General features: G+C 37.1%; 1 protein-coding gene across 1 annotated transcript in view; it reads left to right on the forward strand.

Annotated features, from left to right (window-relative positions):
• Positions 1-24,367, forward strand: part of LOC131028218 (uncharacterized) — a 48,880-nt gene that overhangs the window by 19,411 nt on the left and 5,102 nt on the right. The window contains exons 4-5 of the mRNA XM_057958466.2: positions 2,901-3,021; positions 3,094-3,228. Coding sequence (XP_057814449.1) covers positions 2,901-3,021; positions 3,094-3,228 — 256 coding nt within the window. The remainder of the gene's footprint in view (positions 1-2,900; positions 3,022-3,093; positions 3,229-24,367) is intronic.

Genomic DNA, 24,367 nt, shown 5'->3' on the forward strand with positions numbered 1-24,367 from the left:
AAGCTAACAAATCAAGGTTTTGTAGAGATAAGGATTATTCATTGTTGCAATATTATGCAACACATAGTGCAACATTTAAAATATTGTCTGTATATGCTTCTGGATTTGATTGTGTGATGCAAAAAAACTCACACAATCAAATCAGAAGCATATACAGACAGACTAATGGATTGTGGAAATCTACTGACATTGATTTAAAATATTGATTTTGGTCACCCTATACAATTATTTAATAATTTAAAAAAAGTCTAAAATAGGTGATTAATAATGGAATGTGACAATTAGTCTTGAATTCTCCTTAAGTATCAATTTTCTAGTCTTAGAGTATATATTGTGATAGACCTTCTACTCATACAAATTTCAAAAGGTCTCTGAGACAACCGTGACTAGATATGTGAAGTAGAAGTTGATGCCCTTGTGCTTGGAACCATTTGCTCCAAATGAGCATAAGCACGATCTAGTTTGATGTTTATGATCGTCTTGGAAAGTTAGGAAAAATATTTTACTTGATGCCTGCAAGTGGAAAAATGACAAAAAAAAAAATGAATTTTGAGTGGTTTATAAGAAAAAAAAAACCACTTCAATTTTTTTGGTTTATTGACATTTTTACTTAGTTTGACTTGGTTTTCATTGGTGTCGACCTATTTATTAAATAATTCGGGCAAAATGGTTCTGATTGACATGAGAAAGGTGGCAATTGTTAGGTGGCTGGTGCTTACGGTTAACCATGGGTTTTTTTACCATGCTAAACTGTTTGAAATACCACAGCTCCCCAAATACCCAAAGGTATGTGGAAGCAGAGATGTATGGGAGAGCAAAGTGGAAAGGAAGAGTAGAGTGGCACTAGAAGAAATGGTATGAAAGGTCCTGGGTCTGTATGGGGCTCGGGTATTGGAGTAGTAGCACCTCTCATTTCGTTAGACCCTAATGGGGAATCTAGCTTAGCCAAATAATGTGAGAGAAGATTACTATAGGGAAAAGTATCTGGAGTCTCCTTATCACACATTAACCTCTCTAGCCCTCAAATACACCTTTGGGGCATCACTTCCTCTGGTGTGAGAGGTAATCTTATGGAAAGTTGTGTTCGATGCACTATAGAGGGGCTTAAGCACCAAATATTTGTTGTTATTGTTGTTGTGTAGCTAGGTTGGATCCCTTCTAGGGCCGACCTAGTGCACAAAATGCCAAGTGGCCTGTCGACCTTGGCATTTGGATATCTCAGTTGTATGAGTCTAATTTGGGGCGGGCCCTATTTGGGCAAACCAATTATGGGTAACTTGTGATTAAGTTAAATGTAACTTGCAACTAAGGGAGACTCATTTGTAACTTGTAATATATAGATCTGACCCTATCCTTGGCGCCAAAAGTATATGGCCGACTTGAGGTCTATTAGGAAGTATTGATTCATATATATACAAGGTCATGATTGCATCAATGACATGAATTCAATAACATGAAGGACATGTAGTGTGCTCGGGGGTGACGATAAGAGCTTATCGTCTATGGTTGGGAAGGCAACAGATCTGATGTTTGCTTGTGGTTAATGAGCACTACCATAAAATCAACAATTACATTTATCAAATCTCCTACAAATGCTTTTAATACTTTACAACAAAATAAACATTTATGGTGATACACAATTGCTAAGTATTAGGGTTTTTTATTAGTTATGTGCTCCCTAATCCTTACTCTAAACCTGTGAAATGTTTAAGGGTCCATGGTTATAATTAGAGCTACTTGTAATGTACTTAGGGTTTTGTTCTAGGATTTCAAGTTAAATAAAATCAGAACAAGTTTTAATGTTCTACATACCATTGTTAAAACCCTTGCATATAATGACAGGAATTGCAGATCTGGGAAGAAATGTTTAGTTCTATGGCAATATCATTTATCAAATACACTCAGAATATAACTTTAATACATGAAGAATTACCAGCCATCAAAAATCTGGTTGTTAGCCTCCTTACAAAATAGTTTATGTTGCAACGCAGTCCTGCCAGTAGCAATTAAATTGCATTGAATATGGCAGATTATCACTCAGAAGCTCTGGTTGCTGCCCAGATCTGGTGTATCTCTACTCTGAATTGCCTAGCTGAGTGGAAATAGATAGGATGGTGGATCTAGTTGGCTTTATCGTCTGGCTGCTGATGGAGATGCTAAACCTAGACTGGTAGTTGAGCAGAACTAGGGTTTGAGGCATGATAACACTCAAACACTAGTTGGTTCAAGAGTGCTCTGGTGTTTGTGGAGTTGTATTGGGGTGGAGGGGCCTTGGTCCCATGAAAGGGGGCCAACAGATTTTAGAATTTACTCAGTAGGTGCCGCTGAGATAATTTTTGGGCCTTTTTGCATGATAATAGTCCCATGTAATTTAAAGTTTTCTGTATTATCTATTGCAGAAAAAACTAGGAAGCATTACTGAATGTTACAGAAAGATAAAACTGATTAAAAGAAATTTCAACCATGTAACCGTCCAAAACATATTTTCTAATGCTATCACTCTTTCCCAATTTTGTTGCTCTGAATTTAAGTTTTTTATTTATTTAAAGACCCTTGAAGTCCACTTGTGGGCTGCAGGGTGGCTTAATGGATTTTCACTAGGCCTTTTAGTTCAATGCTTGTTTCTTTCATCTTATTATATCAAGGGTTGAGGGCAATGCTACATATTCTAATGTTTGCTTCAAGTTGTCTATTTAATTTTCATGCCTTCCCTGTGATCACGATCTAATGATTTTCAGTTGAGATCAACACAGCCATGTTGGTCATTCAAGATAGTAGTAATGATAATCATTGTTTAGCAAATGTGAGGTTTATACTTTATTTAGACTTTGACCCTTTTAGACTCAATGTTTTTATTGTTGAGTGCAATCTTCTGAAAAAGCTTTACTGAATTTTGGCAGCTAGTACTCGTGTACATGAGTTCTTTAAATCTGGCCATTTCAGAAAGGGGATCCAACCGATTCCGGGTGCATACCAAACACTCATTCAACTGGCACCATTGTGTCATTTCTCAGTTGTAACGTAAGTGTCTGAATAATATCTTGAATATTTGATTTTTGTCAAGGTCCACCATATTGAATGGTGTATGTACAGGTCACGACAAAATATAATCAGGGAGCATACAATTGAATGGATTGAGAGGCATTATCCAGGTTTGTTCAGAGAAATTCATTTTGGAAATCACTTTGCCATTGATGGAGTAGCAAGGTCAAAATCAGAAATTTGCAAGTGAGTTTAAGTATCCATCTATTTCAACAAATGCCTTTTTTTGTGCATTTTATGCTTGTATCATGTAGCCCTGATATTATTGTAGGCAAAGATTGAATGCTCTAAATGTTTTCAATTAGATTATAAAATAAAATGTTTTTTGTCCAAATTTTAGTTAATTTCTTAAGTTTAACTGCTTAGTTATATGGCCTCTTGGGAATTTGCTTAACTTGAAGTGTACTGGCATTGTGTTTAATTGCGTCAAAGTCTCATCTTTTCATCAATATCCGATTTATGTGTTGAAACCTTCAAACTAGCTATTGCTTGTAGTTTAAGTTATAAATCTCTATTTGACTTTGCATATCTAAAGAAATATATTTTGTTTTGGCTTTATGTAACAAATATCTTCAATCACGTATTGCTCCATGTTTATGATGAAGATCTGTTTTTTGATATGTTAAGTTTTGTTACTCTTTTTTTTTCCATTTCATCCAACCATGTTGTTACTCATACTTGTAGAGGACCTGTATAGAGATAACTAATTCAATTATAATCCTTTTTTTGATAGATCTGAGGCAAGGTCAGTTTCAGGGGACATTTAATGATCAAATTCAACTAAGCTAAGATTTTTACTTGTGTTAATTTTCTGAAAGGTATCCATGTGATTGGTTCTTTGATTCTCTATATTATCATGCCTCCATGATTCTTGCTTCTCACAATGATGTGGATGCCTATACATTGCACCTTTTGCTATCATTGGAACCTACTCTAGTTCTTCACCATTTTTTGCACTTGTTTTGTTGGCTCATGAAGAGAATTACTTTTCTCCACTTTTTTCTTTACATCTTACTCTTGTTTGTCCTTTCGATTCATATATGCAATCTTCCGTAAATTCCTAAATTTTCTCTTCATCCTATAATGTAACTTTTTTTCTTTTATATCACAGTTCCATGAAGATTTTTTGCACATTGATGTTTATTTTCCCAAAGATTCTAACCAATGATAACCAAGAATAATAACTAGGCAATCCATATCCAATGTATGAAAGTTTGAATTTGAAACATATTTATTCATATTGTTCAAATCTTAAAAAAATTGAATATCCTTACTCGATATTTGATTGTTCTTGACACATTTTTCTTGTACTTGTAGTTTCTTGGCTGATTCCATGTTGACAAAGTTACTTGTTGCTAGGTGTTGTGACCTTTTCACACATCGCCCCATTGCAAATGGGGACCCCCTGCTTTTTTGGTCCTCTTGGTCTTTTGTTTGTAGTACTTTGGGTCTTTTCGCAGCAATTCCTTCAGTCTCCCCTGGTCTGCAAGTTCAAGTTGTTTGAGTGAATTTGACCAAGTTTGGAACTTGTTTTGTCTATTTTAGGGTTTTGCTCTTCAAACTTAGGTTTGAAATCTTTTCCTTAGGGTTTTGGAAAAATTTGAGCATTGCCATGAAATCAGAGCCCTTTAAGGAAGCTATCAGTGAAATTTAAGCAAATTTTGAGCACTTACTATTTTTAGTAAGTTACACTACATCCCAGCTTGGTCTAATTTTGCCAAAAATCAAACTTACTATTTTTAGTAAGTTTTCCCCTATCCTAGTTTACCCTAGTTTGTTTGATGTTTTGAGGTACTTACTATTTTTAGTAAGTCTATGTTTGGCAAGTCCATCTCAAGCAGTGGTCACAACACTGAAGGCAGAGCATTCCTGGAAATCCTTGTCTAAATCCGAAAAGTTGAAAAAGTAGGTCGGCAATAAAAAAAAAAGGCCAAGTATGGAATTCCTTCCTGAAGTGGAAAAAGCACAAGAATCCTTCTAAGGCGAGAGAAATCCACTTCAATCCAGAAATGACATCCAAATCCAGGTGATTAACAAAAATGGCGCTCAAGTTAGGAAGAGGGCACCATATGTATGATGAGCAGAAGTGATTTCCTCCAAAGTCAAAAAATTCCTCTCCCTTGATAAAAATCCGCCCAAGTTGAGTTGAGGGCACCAAAATAATGAAGTAGAGGAAAGATCAATTTTTTCAAAATTCCCCTTGCATGATGAATTAGCGCTCAAGTTGAAGAATGTGCACCAAAACATGGGAAGGAAGGAATTTCCTTCCAAGAGCAAATTTCCTCCCTCAAGGCAAAGTAGCGCCCAACCTAGGTGTGGAGTGCCAAAATGGGGGTGTGGAGGAATTTTCTTCCATGCTGAAAATTTCTGTATCATGGTGAAATAGTGCCCAAGACTGAAGAAGGGTGCCAAACAAGGGTAAGGAAGGAATTTCCTGCCAAGCAAGAATTTCCTCCTCCATAGAGAAATTCCACCCAAGATAGGAGATAGGCGCCAAAATGGAGTCAAGCAGGAAAAAGTCCAAACGTCCAAAATTCCTCCTCTAGCTAGGATTTGCACCCAAGGTTGAGCTAGAGCACTAGAAAAGGGTTATGGAGGAATTTTCCATCATGCCAAATATTCCTCCTCCATGAAGAAATGGCGCTCAAGGAGAAGAATGGGCACTAGAAGTTGGTGGAGGAGAAATTTCAAGTTTTTTCAAAAATTCTTCACCATAAATTGGCGCCCAAGCAGAAGAAATTTCCAGGCAAGAATTTTTTTTTCTTCCCTCATGACAAATGTAAAATTTGTCTTAGGCACGAAGACATTCCTTCCTCAAGGAACAAATTTCCAAAATTTCCAAACTTTATTCTCCAGTTCAAAATGTGCCCAAGGTTGGAAGCAAGATGTGAAAATCAAGGTTCAAGAAGAAAAGTTTCAAAATTCAAAAAAATTCTTCTTCAAGGTGGAATTGCACCCAAGATGATGAATTTCAGGTCACAAGAAAAATTGGCAAAAATTGGCTAAGAGAGGATTTTCTCTCTTCTAGAATTCCAGACGTACATGAATCCTTCAGAAGTAGAAAAGATTGTTAAGGTAGGAAAATCTTCCAAAATGTCTTTTGTGAGCCCGGAATGGAAAGATTCTTGTAAAGGATGAGTTGGCGACATGCAAAGAGAATATTCCGTATTAATGAAGCACAACCCGAAAAATTATAAAGGTTCCTATGATGGAAGGGTCCATTCGCATGGCGAGAATCTATTGAGTGCACCGCGACATGATGGCGCATTTATTGCTAGGGACATCTTGACTGAGTAGTGGCATACTTGCATTTCGGCTACCATATTCCAAGAAGTGATGGCTCATTTATTGCACATTGGGTGGTTTTAGACTTGTGATGGTGCATTTAATGCACATTGGGTGAATTTGGAGGTGATGTGCATTAATTACATAATGGGCGATTTTTTGAATGTAATGGATAATTAATGTAAAGTGGGTGAGATTCCTCATTTATGACTCTCCCCACTACTTGGCATCATGTATTTGGGAATTTATAGGTCAAACCCTAATTAGGGTTTGCATGTTGAATCTTAGTTGTTGATCGGTTTGTAATCAAGGCCGTCCATTTTCCTCTTGGAGGCCTATATAAGGGGTTCACCCCTTCATTTGTAAAGGAGACATTTGTATGAAATTGTTGCGATAAGTTATTGAGGTAATAAGAATGATACATTGTTCTTTGATGGTGTTCACTTAAGTTATTTTTCAAAACTTGCATGGTTTCACCTTCCTCACTTAGAGTAGAAATTTATTTTCAAGCATTTAGATGTACAAGGTTGATTACAGTGTTTTAAGGTGAAGATCACTTGCTCATACCTTTTGTTGATAGATGATTTTTATTGACAGTCCAAAGTTGGACTGAGCTATCTTATGTGTGCGCTTAATTTAAATTGTTGGATGAACATTGTTCTCTGATTGTGTTCATCAATAATTTAAAATCTTTCAAACTCAACCCCTGAAGATTGCATCCGCTTCATGTAGTTGTCTTTTAGTGGTGAAGTGAAGTGTGGTAGATCTCATCTGAATCATTGCTATCTATTGAGTTCTTAGTTTTAGCTTAGTCTTCCTAAACCCTTTCCCCTTTAATTTCAGTTGATTCTAGTTTAGTTCGTCAGAAGCAGAAGCATCACAAAATTGCTATATCCAATGATGAAATTCCAGCCACAACAAAGAAGTGAAAGAATTTTCCAAACATAAGTCCCCTTGGATTACCAACAACATCACCACACGAGCCTATATCCACATAAAGTCGCTAGTACGCAGTCGGAACCTTGGAGTCATCGTATGGTCTTCTTGCAATCTTAACATAGATTTGACTTTGATCAAGAGAGAGTTAAGGTAGCCGTTGGAAAACTTTATTTTGTGTTGGTGTGGTCACGAAACACCACTCAACACTAGGGTTTATGGAAATAGTAACCTTTGTCTTTTGAATACTTCCATAAACTTGAAGGATTGAGTCTTCCTTTTGTGGAGCTAAAGTGCATATACTTGTATCCTTTTTCTGTTCATCTCCTTCTCTTCTTCTCCATCTCTTTTTTCTTTTTCTTGTTCTTCTTCTCCTTCTTCTCCCTCCCTCTTCTTCCACACTCATTTGGAGCCCGTCAATCTAAAAAACATTTTACAATTTCCTCCTCAGAACTTATGCATAGTACGCAATGACAAAATCCATATATAAGCTACACCTATCAATTTACAATGAAGTGATCTCTAACATTCATGATGACATTAAGCCTTATTGAGTTGGAACCATCATTTTCTACTATTGCACTTCCATCAATTATAGGAACCCCTATTGAAACCAGATTTCTAAATTTCCACCACATACCCAACTTTGTTCATATTATTTTGTATGTTTTCAGTCTTAAAAATAAAAATACAAATAATAGACACTTGACGAATCTTCATGGGCTTTCTAGAAATGCAAAAGTATTAGAATGCTTTTTTGATTTGTGGCCTAGAAAGCCAGCTTATGAAAAATCATCAAATTGCAATAACTCACTCAATATTGATGATCAAAAGTGTTTTTTTTGAATTGTCACTTGTTTATATCATCCTCCAACTAAAGTTAAAAATTTGTAGTCATTTAAAAGATATAGGCGAATCTTCAAAATTAGGGTTTCATCCTTACCTTTGCCCAAATCATAGCTCTGATGCCACTTGATAAGATCCATACATATGATTAGCATGCCTATCTTTAGAGGATAATAGGTAAAGTACATCAAAGGATATCATATTGTTCATTATTCCACTTAAAAAATTATTATATCATTATATTGTAATTAATATTAAATTGTTATTATATTATGATATGGTAATTAATATTAAATTATTATTAAGATATTATTATATTGTTATGTTTTAATATATTTTTTATATTTCCATTAAACTCTTACTCAGTGTATATGATGTGATAGTGCTGGAATCACAAGGTGGACTTACGTTGAACTCGAATGCTTGAATATTGCTGGAATGTGGAATTTCACTTAACTTAAAAAATATAAAAAGGGATGAGGATTGAGAAAGCTGATCTAACTTTAGGAATGTAAGAGCAATGGACAATCTTTGCTGAAACTCAACTAATCTTTGCTTTGACATGCAGTGAACATCTCCACAAGGCTAGTGCGATCTTCTAGGTATAGCTTTATGATTTTCAAATCACCACTACAAGCATAGATACCCTCAAGGTGAAACAAATCAGTGAAGGAGTGATAATTGAAGTTAAGCTTGGCTAAGATCGATCCAGTTGACTATGCAAGATACCTTACAATCAGCAAGGTGTTAGTAGTATGGATGTACAAATTTCACCATTGATCATACACAAAGTTCTTCCATTCATCTAAACAACATGAAAATAAAAAGAGAAGTGGAGACCATGCAAATTGCTGAATCAACATACGAATTTCACCATATCTTCAATGAAATTTACATGCTTGTTACAACAAAGTCTTGGCAACAATCTTTGCCTTCTCCTACTCTACTCTAATTGCTATTTGCTATTGAACTCTTAACTATTGACTATTTTCTATTAACCTCTACAAATGAAAGAGTGGAGCCTTAAATAGTGCTCTCATTACAATGAAGGGCTCAAATTGATTCACAATCAATGGCCAAGATTGAAGGATAGAAACCCTAATTAGGGTTTGTTACACCCATTACAAAGCATTTAATGCTTGACCAATGACAAAACTACATTTGATGGGACACATGTCTTTACTTGAATATTTGACCAATAGATGGTAGGGGTAGGTACATCGCACTTTGTGTAATACAAAAGTATTTGGTAAAAAAATAATTGAATTAAAGAATGATTAGACGATCATTAAATAGATTACAAAGAGATCATGGTTTCTAATAAGAAACAATTGATAACAGATGCAAAAAATAGAAACTCCTAATATTCTAAGTTACCGGTTCGGGTTCGGATTCGCGGATTCGACAAAAAAAAAAAAATCTTGGGTATGGGTGCGGGTGCGGGTGCGTTCGTACATATATATATATATATATATATTTTAATTATATATATATACCCATATATTATATATATGTTCAATATATACAATCCATACAAAAATAAAATATACAATGTGACTTTCCATACATAAATGATAAATCCATAATTATTAATTGCCAATGCCAATAAATATTCATATATCGCAAATGTAATCAGTAAACTAATAACTAAAGTCTAATATCATATTCATAATTTGCAAAAAAGATAATATTCAAGTTTCAAGTCTTTTTTAAAAAGTCATAAAGGGGCGAATTAGAGTTTTATTATTAAAAAACTATTTTAAAAAGTCTTTTTTTATTGTTTCTTTGACCCGTGGCCCTGTCTTTTGGAAACCACGGGCCTGGGTTCACGAGGGTCCTCTTGGGTTCCACTCGGGTCCTTCTCAGGTGGCCAAGTTCCCTGTGGCAGGACCCACAGGGAACCCGGCCACCTGGGAAGGACCCGGGAGGAACCCAAGGAGAACCCGGGGAGAACCAGGACCGGGCAAGAACCAGAACCCGAACCCAGGCCAAAAGGGGAAGGACCGGTAACTTAGCTAATATTTACAATATATTACAAAATTGACCATTAAATTAATTGAATAAAGATATTCTAATATTGTGCCCATATGGTAGTAATCTTCTTTGATGGATGAGTCAGGTAAATTGAATCTGGACATGTTGACTTGGAATGATGTGATTGGATAAGTGATGACCAGACACCACCTAAGCTTGATTGATCTTTGTAATTCATCGCAAGTTGTAAATGAATGAGGCAATCTCTTGATACTCAACATTTCCAAGCGCTTGTAGCGAAGAATGGCATGATGGTGGGAGATACTCCCAAATTGCGTTATCTTCTAACTTTGATTATCTCTTTTGAAACTATCTCCTTTATCAAACTTGCACCATTTTGTCTTCCTTCTCATGCGTGGAAACTCATTCCTTAGGATGTTTGGATTTCACCCATTACACTTGTGTTGCTCCCGAGTTCTATCACCTTGAACTCTAGTCTTGATTTAAATGCTCACTATCGTGACAAGTTCCTCCCTTTGATACTTGATCCTTTTAATTGTCATATATTGCATTTTGTTGTGATGGAAGTTCTCTCCATTTTTCATTCAACGACATCTTTGGACGTGTTTGATAATTCATCCTTGAAATACAATTCTTTCCCTTGTGTTAGCTCATTGATGAGGTTGGTCTTCATCTTATGATGTTGATTATAACATGTACTTACTATGCAAATTAAAATTACAACTTTTTGAAAACAGAAAAGGAAATAGAAACTTGCAACAACTTTTCTTTTTAGAATATTGAACTGAAACAAAAACTTGAAATAAATCAGTGATCTATTCTACAAATATATATATGGTTTGGTACAAATGAAAATTTCTATCTTTTCAATTTAAGAGAGTAGAGAGGTTCAGAGATTATAGTTTTTCTTGAAGTACATTATGATATTTAACATAACTTTACCAATGTTTCGAAGGAGGGAAAGTATCATTAGGGTGCTTTTCCGCCCAACTACGGACTTACTAGTCCCCGGTGTCATATCCAACTGGATTGGCCTGATGCTTCGCAGGGAGGTAACAGGAAGTTGAACTCATGCCATTTGAGATTGGTGTATAATCCTACACAGATCCCTATTCAGCCATACACCACAGGCTACCCCTAACTAGTATGACCTCTAACCGGGTTGTATATCTGGATTATCAAATTAGTTGACGCTTACAGAAGTAAAATCATTTTGGCTGAAAGTTTTATTATAATTGCAATCACACTTATTCTTGAAGTCATTGTTCATCACTCTACTCAGTCGAATTAAATTCCCGAAGGTGTCCAAGTCATCATGTCTGTCTCTATGCTAACTACATACTGACTCTATGAGGCTCATTGGCTGTCATTTATGTTTGGACGCAAGTTTCACATGCTGGTCAACAAACTCAAGATGACTTATACTCTTATAATGTAACCTTTCTTTTGACAAAACCCTAGATCAATTAAATACGAAGTTCATACTTGTGCCCTTGAGCTAGCAACTTGCTCTCTCACGAGTACAAGAATGAATCTATGCTTAATGGATATGCAAAATTCACTGTCCCTCTTGTAATGAGCCAATGTTCTAGTCAAATTTGCCAGTCCTAAATTACAACAATTGAATATTTCACATTTCACACAGTCCCAATACTGTTTACTCATGAGAAGTAGCCCATACTTTGCCTTTATTAGCTGGTATCTGCCATTGAGTTGCATATGATTTTAACCCTTCATGGCTGCATCTTGAACTTTTAGGACATAGGTTCTATTTTTGAGAAGACCTATTGATGGATGTCCATTAAGACAAGTACATAGTGACCTTTCTCACACATGAATGAATTTTAATAAACAATAGTCAATAATTCTCAATTGAGGTGTTCTAACTAGTTCTTCTCTAAATTCTTTGTATCATGGATTTGATTTTAATTCATTGCCTTAGTTTGAAAAGATAAGACAGGTGATAGAGCTGCTAGCTCTCATGTACTCATAATGTTTCCGTATTCAACATACTTACATGATTCTACTGTCACTATAGTATCTAAGTACTTAATTGTTTTGATAATTTGATATGCTAAACCGCATTATAGAGTACTGAAAAACTACTCTTTGCCTGTCGTTTCTTATCAAACTAAAGATAAGTTAACTATCTTGAATGACGGGGTTAATCTCAAGTCACTTGAGCAGCTTCCACAGCTAGAAGATAGTACCCATCTCATGTATATCTTAATGTTTGAGTTGAAAGTGCAGTCTCAACAGCTCTTCTATTTTCTTCTTCAATAAACTTAAGTGTAAATGCACCTCAAGGATTATAAGGGTTTAATTGCAGTCCCAACTCTGGGTTTATATTACAAGACTATAATGACTGGTAAGCAATTCAGGCATATATTTTCCCCATTTCAAATTAAACACATCCCTACTGAAAATTACAAAGTGTATATAATCTTTCCACTGTTCCAAGGAATCATTCACAACCATACTTTATAATGTGTATGTTAGAATAATATTTTATATTATTAGTGTTAATGGTCAATAATGTAATTGACTGTTAGACATCTTAAATGTCTACAGTAATAGGTGGTTAGAAGTAGGTAACTTCTTTAATAGCTAAGATATTTTGTAATTCCTATAAATGTATCTCTTCCCTAAGTTAATAAAATAAGTTTTTACCAGTGAATCATCTCTGATTTTCACATGGTATCAGAGCCCTAGGTTAGGAAATTTTTCGAAAAAGTTTGCGTAGTTTAATTTTTTTGAATTTTTCCTCAAGCCCATCTAGGGTTTCTGTTCTTCGTGGAAGCTGTTTGTTTTCGTGGGTCTGTTTGAGGTTTTTTTTTTGCCCTACTCGCATTTGGTTTCTATTAGCCCGTGTTTGTTTGTTGAGTTTTTTTTTCTTTTCTGTAATTTGCGATTTTTAAAATTGCGTGGAAATTTCGCGATTTCTTTCTCAGAGACGCTTTGCTAGGCGGCTTTAATGCGATATTCGCGTTTGAAAAAACCGCGATTTTCACGTTTTTTTGTGTTGTCGCGACCCGCGCGATTTTTCACTCCTCTGTGTGTCTGCGCGTGACGGGTTTGTGTTCTTAGAAAACTATCACCTGGGTTTTTCGTAAGCTTCTTTGGGTCCTTTTTTTTCGTGGCAAGGGTTTTTGCACATTCGCCTAGGGTTTTGACCCTCTGTTTGAACTCAATGTTTTTTTAATTTCAGATTCTTGGTGGGTTTTTCGAGATTTGAACTGGGTTGTCGATGGATTTTTTTGGGTCTTCAAAATTTTTTACCTCGAAAATTGTGCTAGGGTTTTGTAATTATCTCCTTCGTTTTTGGTTAGAAAAAATTCTGATTATAGATTCCTTGTGGGTTTTTCGAGTGCTCTTTTGGGTCTTCTGAAAAATTTCTGCCTCGAAAACTGTGCTAGGGTTTTAGTTTCTGCCTTAAAAATTTGACTTGCAAAATTTTTGGATAAAAACCCTCGGTTTTCATCTGCTGGTTTTCGTGCATTGGAATTTGTGCCTTCACTAGTTCGACCTAAGGGTATGTGATGGCATCTCTGGCAAACATTATGCTTGAAAGCAGCCAAAAGTTTGATGGCCGCAACTACAATACCTGGAAGCAACGTATGCTGACAATTTTTGAGTACCGATGTCTTGATGCAGTTGTTCTAGGCACATCTCAACGTCCAGACACAGCCGGAAAAGATCAGGACAAATGGGATGAGCGCAGCCGCAAAGCTGTCATGCTCATTAAACTCTCGTCACCGATGAGCAGTTACCTCAGGTACCGTCTGACAAAACAACGAAGGAGATATGGGATCATTTGAAGAGTCTCCATGAAACCTTTGACAAGAGCAGAGCATTCTTCCTCAAGAATATGCTCTTCACGATCATGATGGATGAGAAAACATCTCTTCAGGAGCATCTGACCAAGATCAAGGACATCCGTGACCAACTTGAGGCGATTGGTCGTACAATGGAGGAAGAGGACATTGTTGTCATCACACTAAAAATTTTGCCCAAATCTTATGAGCATTTCATTGAAACGGTGAATATCACTTCCATTGATGTTGATTTGAAGTTTTCCGATCTTTGTAACAAGCTTTTACAGCAAGATTGATGGCGCTAGCAGTACCCGTTCCACCTCCACCGAGCAAATGTTCTCTACCAAATTTTCTGCTCAGAACAAAGGGAAGGCTCAATCTTCTCAGCCGAAAGACTCTAGTTCTTCTCAGGACAAGAAGAAGAAGAACGTTCAGTGCAATTATTGTCATAAGTTTGGTCACATGAAGGCCGAGTGTCGAATTCGATTGGCTTCTGAACAAAAGAAGCAGGGAGGGTCTCAAGAGAAAGCAAATGTCGCCGAACACTCTGAGTAGAGAGAATCTGCTTTCTATGCTTTTATGGCCAAGAGAACAGCATATCCAATACACTCTTCTGCCAGCATATCCAATACACTCTTCTGCCTGATATATTGATTTAGGGGCTTCGCGACATTTTACTCATCGTCAGGATTGGTTTACGAAATTTGAACCATTCTCAGATTCAGTCATCTTCGGAGGAGGAGAAGAGTACATAGTTGCTGGTAAGGGCACTGTCCAGATTCACTTAGGAGGTAGAAATTTAATTTTTCTTGATGTCTACTATGTTCCAGGCATGGAACATAATCTCCTCTCCGTCAGTCAGGTAATGAGGCATTCTCCTCAATTAGATGTTGTCTTCAGTTCTTCATCTGCAACATTGTTGATAGGGAGACTTGTACTACAATCGCTATGGGACTTGAGGATCATAGTTTGTATAGACTTGCTAATTCTGGTGATTCTCAAGAGCATGCTTTGGTTGCTAGGAGTACATCCATCAGAACACTTTGGCATCAACGTTATGGGCACTGAAACGTGCACTATCTCTCTCAGTTATATTGGGAGGGTTTGGTTGCTGGTCTACCTGAGATCCAACCTCAAAATCATAGAGTTTGTGCCACCTGTCAAGCTAGGAAGCAGCACAGGACACCGTTCAAGGATGGTGACTCATGGTGAGCATCTAAGGTACTACAGTAGGTCCACACTGATGTATGTGGTCCAATGAACACTCCATCTGTTACTGGTTGCAGGTACTTCTTGTTATTTGTTGATGATTTCAGTCGTAAAATGTGGGTGTATTTTCTAAAAAATAAATCAGACGTGTTTAGTACATTTCAGCAGTTTAAGGCCTTAGTTGAGAAAGAATCCGGTTCTTAAATTTACTCTAAGGTCAGATAATGGGGGGGAATTTTGTTCCAATGACTTCTCTACCTTTTGTGCTACACATGGAATTAAGCGCCAACTCACCACACCATTCAACTCTCAACAGAATGGTGTAGTTGAACGAAGAAATCGCACCATTACTGAAATGGATCGTTCTATCATAGAACATAGAAATGTTCCTAAGAAATATTGGGCTGAAGCAGTTTACTCTGCAGTCTATCTGCTAAATCGGTCACCTACACATGCCGTTCAGAAGATGACTCCTGAAGAAGCCTGGTCAGGACGCAAGCCTAAAGTGGGCCATTGAAAGTCTTCGGTTCTATGGCTCATGTATGGATTCCAGACGCTAAGTGTGCTAAGCTAGATTCAAAGAGACAAACGCTTATGTTTACAGGTTACGGGGACAACCACAAGTCCTACAGTTGATTGATGTGGAGACAGATCGTCTCATTTTCAGCTCTGATGTTGTGGTTGATGAGACTACTGGTCCATTTATGCCTTCTACTACTCCTAGTCATGCGATTCCGTCTATGCAGACTATTGATGTTGGTGTTCGTCTTCCTCTTGGTTCCCATGATGGGAGGGCTTCAGAGCATTCTGACTCTGAAGATGAGGAATCTACTGATCCAACACCACCTGATTTTTCACAGGATTTGCATCCAGATGACTTTGTTCCAGCAACTTTAGGGGATGTTGTTCCTCCAATGCCAGATGTTGGTACTTCTACCCTTAGGCCTAAATGGTGGGCCAAGACTATAGGAGATCTTCGTGATGATGAGCTTCTTAAGGATAGATCAGTTTGCCGCAAGAGAAAGTAGTAGAATACAGTCAACCTTGCACTTATGGCCAACATCCACAACATCTCTGAGCCCCAGATATATTCTGAGGCTAAAGGCATTCCTGAGTGGGAAAAGGCTATGAAGACAGAATACCATAGTCTTCTGAAGAATAGCACTTGGGTTCTTTCTGATTTGCCTTCTGGGAAGAAACCTATCAGCTGCAAATGGGTTTACAAAGTCAAGTATCATGTAGATGGTACTTTGGACAAGCACAAGGCCAGATTGGTTGCTCGAGGTTTTACACAGTGGGAGGGCATTGACTACGAGGAGACTTTTGCTCCTACTGCCAAGATGAGTACAATTCGTCTTCTTCCCGCCATTGCAACTCAGTTTGGATGGAAACTTCATCAGATGGATGTGAAGAGTGCATTCCTCAATGGTGACTTGCAGGAAGAAGTTTATATGACTCAACCTCTTGGCTTCAAGGTTCTTGGTAAGGAACATTAGGTTTGCAGATTGGTAAAAGCTCTCTATGGCCCGAAGCAAGCCCCTCGGGCTTGGTACTTCAAGATTGATCAATATTTGGTTGAACATGGTTTTCAATGTAGTCCCTTTGACACTAATTTGTATGTCAAACTCTCTGGTGATGATATCCTTTTTCTTGTTGTCTACGTGGATGACTTGATCATTACTGGCAATTCAACACATTTGATTACAGCCATCAAACAGGACTTGTGCCAAGCTTTTGACATGATAGATTTGGGGCTTCTCCATTATTGCTTAGGTGTCGAAGTGTGGCAGATTGATGACAATATCTTTATTTCACAGTCCAAGTATGCCCACAGTTTGCTTGACAAGTTTCGAATGCAGGATTGTAAACCTGCTTCCCCACCTATGGAGAAAGCGCTGAAGTTATCAGCCAAGTCTAATTCACCTGCCATAGATGGGACCGAATTCAGGCAACTAGTTGGCAGCCTCATCTATCTCACTGCCACTAGACCTGACATTAGTTTTGCTGTTAGCTACATCTCTCGCTTCATGACAGCCCCAAAAGCCGATCATTGGATTGTAGCGAAGTGAGTGCTGCGATATGTGAAAAGCACTTCCGACTATGGCATTCTATATAGCAGGTGCAACAATCCAAAGCTGATTGGTTATACTGACTCAGATTGGGTAGGATCAGTGGATGACAAAAAATCCACTTTTGGGTACATATTCACTTTGGGTACTGGTGCCGTCACTTGGAGTAGCAAGAAGCAACAGGCCATGGCTCTTTCCTTGACCGAAGCTGAATACCGGGGAACAGTCAAGGCCGCATCTGAGGCAGTTTGGCTTCAAAGGATGCTTTCTGACATGCAGATGCCACAAGCATGTCCTTCTCCCTTGTATACTGATAATCAAGGGGTGCTCAAACTGGCCAAAGATCCAGTCTTCCATGAACGTACCAAGAATGTCGAACTTCATTGTCACTACATCCTCCAGCTGGTAGAAGACGAATCAGTTCAGTTCCAATATGTTCTGACAACGGATCAGACTGCGGATATTCTCACCAAGTCTCTGAGCCCGGATAAGTTTGCAAAATTCAGGGGGCAACTTGGTGTTTTTGATAGATTGATCATTGACCATTAAGGGAGGGTGTTAGAATAATATTTTATATTAGTAGTGTTAATGGTCAATAATGTAACTGACTGTTAGACATCTTAAATGTCTACAGTAGCAGGTGGTTAGAAGTAGGTAACTTCTTTAATAGCTAAGATATTTTGTAATTCCTATAAATGTATCTCTTCCCTCAGTTAATAAAATAAGTTTTTACCAGTGAATCATCTCTGATTTTCACAGTGTAGTGTGATGTATTCTTCTACCACAGAAGAAAATAATCACAGCCAAACATAATAAGGTACGGTGTGATTTTATTTTCCTTATAAACTAACATAAGCTACAGCCATACTGTGTAACTATAGAGTGTGTATAAATTTCTTGGTTGGCTGAGCAAATATTATATGACTCAGTCATATTCAGCAAACTGTACTTAACACTGAGTTTTTTAATTTTTGCCAAAGCTTGCCTAATAGCTCACTTATTTTCATTCTGTACTATCGAATTAGCCCAATTAATAGGGTTTGTTCAGATTAACTTCTAGCTTGGCTGGAATAAACTACGGCTAGAATAGCAATATTAACCCTTAACATTTCTTGGGTTTAAATGTAAATTCCAGCTTATTAAACACATATTCAGGGTTAAAGACATCAAAATTTCCTTCTCTCTTTAAGCTATTTAAATTTCTACGAACTTAAGCCTGACATTTGGCATTTGCAAAATACAAGAATCATAATTTCTTCCTTTTCAAATCTAAAAAACTAAGGCAAGAATTTGTTCATTGCCGTTTTAATCATAAGGAACATGACCTGGAATTGTTGATGAATTTGACTCTCTTATGGCTTCCTTGCAAAAATTCCAGCTTGCACTACAAGCTAAGCAAACACCTCCTCCTATTGCAGTTTACTTCTCATGTAGCCAGGAGAAATCTTTCATCAAATGAACGCATATGTCTCAGTAATTGTTTCTGCCAGAATGAGAAGGTTCGATAGTATTCTTCTTTTTCCATGCTAAATGCTATCGTGCCCAAAAATATTAAGGCCAAACCCTTCCTTCCAAAAACGCCCTTTCCGTGAAGGAGAAAATAATAGTCATTCCAAATGACTTCTCCTTTTTAATCTTCCAGAAGAGTCTGTTGTTTTCATTTCGCTTTATTTCACTCCAATTTGAGTGAATTTCAAATAAATAAAAATGAAATGCATGCCGTGTTTCTAACTTGCCTTTAAAATCATTTATATACAAACAACCATTCGATATATGGCCTTTATACCCAAGCCAAATAAACATTATTCGGTGCTTGATAAAATAATAACATAAGCTCCTGTTAAAAATCAAAGCCTCCTGCATATGGTTATTATATTTTAACCATAATAAGTTTAACCATAATAAGAATCGGGTTAAGTATTCCCATGAATAGACTTTATGTTGCAAGGGAATAACATTCGTTTACATATATTTACATATATAAGCATGTGCCAATTATGATTTTCTTTAAAATAGAATAAAAAACCATTATTACTAATAATAATATCAATAATTATAATAATAATTTAGCTTGAAAAACCTATTCCAAAACAAGAGCGGAGAAACCTTAAATACCTATTCAAACCGAAATAGGGTTACCTGATACAACAGGTTGACAAAAACAAGGTCAACATGAGACAACCTGACTCAACTTACGATTAGGGTTTTCAGATGGCATTGAGTTCCTCTTTCGCTATCTCCCAACCCGATGATATTTCCCCTCCCTTCTTGGAGGATGACGATCTCCTACACACACTTGGCCAGTTCAAGTAATTAGCCTGAAATCTTGTCATTGCATTATTTAGCAACAAAATTAAACATCTTAATACCTTCATGTATAATATCAAATCATCAACATTAAAGTTGTGAATCATCATTTAATCGTATTGGGCACAAATAGCATTACTCAAATATAACATGGAACATCTAGGGCACAACTAACATTGTGTAAATATGGCATAGAAATGTCTGGGGCACAAGTGGGATGTAACATTGATGAATGTTGGGAGTGTTAATTAGGTGGAGCAGCCTTCTCCCTTGTTCTGCTTGATACAATGATGAAGTTATGTTATCTCCTCCTTTGCATTGCTGAGTGTGATCTCTCCTTTATGCTTTAGAGACCTTTCTTCCATTATTCCTCATGCTGACTCCCTGCATCAGATCTGAAAAGAACATAACTTTAATCAAAACGTCAGAAATAGGAACAATATTACCCAAAATTTACTTCCTAAAGTGTTTTCGAATCTGGTCATTGATCTCAAAGCTGGAGCTGACGTCATCTAACTTGTAATCTGATCAAATTATTCTCAAATTAGAATATCTTGGCTGGGGAAATTCATCAAAATCAGGTCTGATTAAAAATTCGCCTGTAGGTCTTCATTGAAAAAAATCAGAATTAGGCTCGCATCAAGTCTGCCTCTAAAATTCACTGCAAATCTAATAAGAAATTCGGTTTGAATATGTAAGGAAACTGCTTGTAAAGTCAATCAAAATCGCCTCAGTGTATGCTGCTCCTGATGTTTGCTCTGCTCTTAGTCGGCTGGGAATCAAATTGTAACCTGATGTTATTGAACTGAGATTTGATCCACCTCTTATATATGCATTTCCTATTTAAGGTTGTATTTCTTCATTATAGGGACGACTCGATGATTTCCATTTTCTTTTATTGATTTATTTATTTCAATTTTCAATGCAAGGGGAAGAGGGCCGACTTGTTATTGCAATGCTTCATTTTGTTTATCGATCACATTTTTAAATGAAATGCCTCCTTAAGTGTCAGCATTTCCTCTCTTTATTGGCGCTAGCTCATATCATGCCTCTCCATCATGGAATTCGGTCAGCCCAGGAATATCGTACTTTCACCTAGGCAAAGGAAGTCCGCACATTTGATAGGTCAAAGGAAATGCTTAGTTTGCTGATTTGGCTAGGCATCGGAAATGTTAATGCTTAGTTCGTGCTTTGGAGGCATCAAAGGAAGTTCCGGGTTTTCCATCTCCTATGCTTGAGTACAGTTCCGGGTTTTCCATGTACAAATCTTGTAATTGAAGATACAAGGGATGGAAGAAAGGTAGGAAGTGTGGGGAAGGGGGTGAGAGGAAGAAAGTAAAGATGAAAGGAAGGGTGTAGGGAAGGGAAGTTATTGTTGATTGTAACTAGGTAGAATGCGGATTCCAATTGCCTTAAGGCAACATTGGAATCCGCCAAGGGCTGGGCCCTTCTCTCCCTTCTCACACGCCACTCTTAGGGCTGGGCCCTTCTCCTCCCACACGCCACTCTTAGGGCTGGGCCCTCTCTCTCACGCCAACATAAAATAGGGCAGACCGCAGTGAGGGGTTGTGAGGTGTCCCACCATGGTTTGGAATTGATCTATATCCAGATCTTTAGACACTGTTGTATCTACTAATGCTCATTCAAGAATTTCTTTGTGTGCAGGTGAAAGCTTTAAAAGTTCTAAGATGGATATTTGCACGGGCGTTTTCTGCGATTGCTCCACTAGATTATATTGTTTTGCAATGGATGACATGTTAGTGGTAGGAACCGACAAAACAACTTTAGCTTTGCTTCTTGTGATAGCATGAGCAAGTTCTTGATTTTGCTTTTCTTTAACTACAATCACATTTACCATATTATCATATGTATGAGCGTAGTTTTCCTTTGCTTTACCTTTACCATTATTTGTTGTTGATGATTCACCCTTCTCATAGTTTGGAAGAAGAGTTTTAAAAGTTGTATGAGATTTGTTTGTCGTATGTCCATCCACAATTATTACCTCATTATCAATCAAATATTGGATTACATGTTTCAACCGTTGACAATTATCTGTGTGATGTCCCTTGTTTCGATGTACAAATCTTGTAATCTAAAAGACTAAAATCAATAGTTCCGGGTTTTCCATCTCCTATGCCTGAGTTCAGTTCCGTGTTTTCCATGTACAAATCTTGGTGTTGTGTAGATGGCTTTTATTCTGTGATTATTTTAGTCTTTTAGATTAATCTAAAAGACTAAAATCAACAGTTAGAAAGTGGGAGGATGAAGGCCATGGGTAGGAGGTGATAAAGGAAGAAAGATGAAGGAAGATGGAGGGATAAGGGATGAAAGATAGAGGGATGGGTGGAAGGTGAAGGATAAAGTAATGGAGGGGTGAAGGGATAGAAGATGTAGGTGAGGTGGTAATGGTAGGTGAAGGTGAATAAAGGTAGTTGAAGGAGATGGGAGTGGAAGAGAGTGCAATAAGTATGTGAATTTACAATGAAGGGGCCTGCACTTGCAGGAAGGCCAATAGCGTAGAGAACACTGCTCATCACAAAAGGAGTCTCATTGACTACATACAAATCCAGACTACAATCCGGAGAAGTGTTGAACTGCAAAAGAGAACATCTCCTATGCCTGAGTACAGTTTCGGGTTTTCCATGTACAAATCTTGGTGTTGTGTAGATGGCTTTTATTCTGTGATTATTTTAGTCTTTTAGATTAATCTGAAAGACTAAAATCAACAGTTAGGAAGTGGGAGGATGAAGGCCATGGGTAGGAGGTGATAAAGGAAGAAAGATGAAGGAAGATGGAGGGATAAGGGATGAAAGATAGATGGATGGGTGGAAGGTGATGGATAAAGTAATGGAGGGGTGAAGGGATAGAAGATGTAGGTGAGGTGGTAATGGTAGGTGAAGGTGAATAAAGGTAGTTGAAGGAGATGGGAGTGGAAGAGAGGGAAAAGGAAGCATGTGCTAAGGGTGGAAGGAAGGAAAGGTGGCGAAATGAGGGAGAAGTGGAAGGATGAATGCCAAAGGATGGATGGATGAGAGGAAAGAAGGTGAAGAAAAGATGGAAGGAAATGGAAATGAAAGGTGAGGGTGGATAGAAGGGTGGAAAGGACAGGGGATGGAAATGGGAGTGATTGGGTTTGAGCACCTACTAGCAATGCTGGGAGAGATAGGAATCTCATGCTTTTGCTTGGGTACTGAAAGTCTTATGTCGCACATTGGAGGCCCGACTAGAAGTTGTCGCACTTTGGAGGCCCGACTGGAAGTGATTTCAAGATGTCAACTTTGTTAACTTAATCATTTCCTTGAGCCTTTTCATGATGATTTATATTTCTAGCCTACCTTTCAAGCATTGAAAACAATTTGCCTTAGCCAAATTTTAGCACTTCAACTCTGAATTTGCAAGCAAAAGATGATCAAATGGAATGATCATCAAGAATCGTTCACTTCGTAAGCCTTGAGAACTAATTGACCTCTCCACATCCTAAAGAGAGAGACATGACTTGATTACTTCCTGGCCACCTAAGATACCACACCTCTTCCAAGTGAAAGGCTAACAGCTAAAGACTAAAACTACCAACAACTAAGCTAAGACAACAAACCTAGAAAGCGAAAAAGTGGGGGTACCCATTTGCAATGGGATGATGTGTGGAAACGTCACAACAAGTACCAAATTATTCTTATTCTATTATTCTATTTTTATATTTCTATTAAACTCTTGACAAGAGCAAAAAATCTATTAAGACTGCATTATTATTATATTATCATATCATTATATTGTTATTTTATAATATATTTTTTAAACTATTCTTAATTTATTATACTACTATTTTAGTATATTATATATTTAAAACAATGTAGAAATGTTTTTTTGTTTTATATATATTTATTAAGAATTTAACATAATAATCTTGTAATAAAAATAATATAAAATTAAAAATAATAATAATATGCTTTTTTATTTTTCATGCATTTAAGTGTCACAAAAACGTCAAATTAAATGCTTCTAGTTTTTATTGATGGAGGTCGTCGCATCCATAAGTGATTGTAGTATGCCTTCAGCGTAATAATTGCAATAATGTAATGTATAATAGAGATTATACATACAACAAGAGATGTTCATGGCCTAGGATGCTTTAATATCCAATACATGTAAAAATAGAATAAACCCTTGAGGTAGGTAACATTATACAATATTTCTTATGGAAGAAGCCACTCCGTGCTATATCTTCAAGAGATCCCAAATAAAATATCGTACTCAATGCATATCCTTACCATGATAATCACCTCCTTATATAGACGTCCTCCTACTAACATGGAGGGGTAATCCCAATGAAGGCCTACTTGTCATCTACTATAATTAATTAGACAAGTTGTCCACATGACCCAACATAACTAACTTAAGGGATGTTTGCCACATGTTGGCATCTCCATCCACCTAAAAACATTATAATCTTACATCCCTAGGTACGTAACAAACTTGCACGCTATTTTATGACAAATGAGATTCATTAATAGTTTAGCCATGTTCTTGATGTTGTGGCTGAAAAATGCAATGGTTTAGTCACACCCAATGTGCGTCACCCTTAATTTATGATTTTCTTGCAAACTTTGATGCATTTCATTGAAGTGTTTTCTATCTCTTTCCTTCGCAGAGATTTGGTTGGTGTAATCCATCACCAACAAAAATAACCTATGTTCCTTGTGGACAAGTCCTAGAGATTTGTGGTTTCCATTTAAGTTTAAAATTGGTATTTTCATAATGCTTAGTGGTATCTCTCCACTTGAGGTGAAGCTTTTTCTTGATCAAATGGCATTTGCAGGAAGAGAATGAATTTCACTCGGGAAGATGTGGAACAAGGTTACATAG

Source organism: Cryptomeria japonica, chromosome 2, assembly GCF_030272615.1.
Source record: "Cryptomeria japonica chromosome 2, Sugi_1.0, whole genome shotgun sequence".
NCBI lineage: Eukaryota > Viridiplantae > Streptophyta > Pinopsida > Cupressales > Cupressaceae > Cryptomeria > Cryptomeria japonica.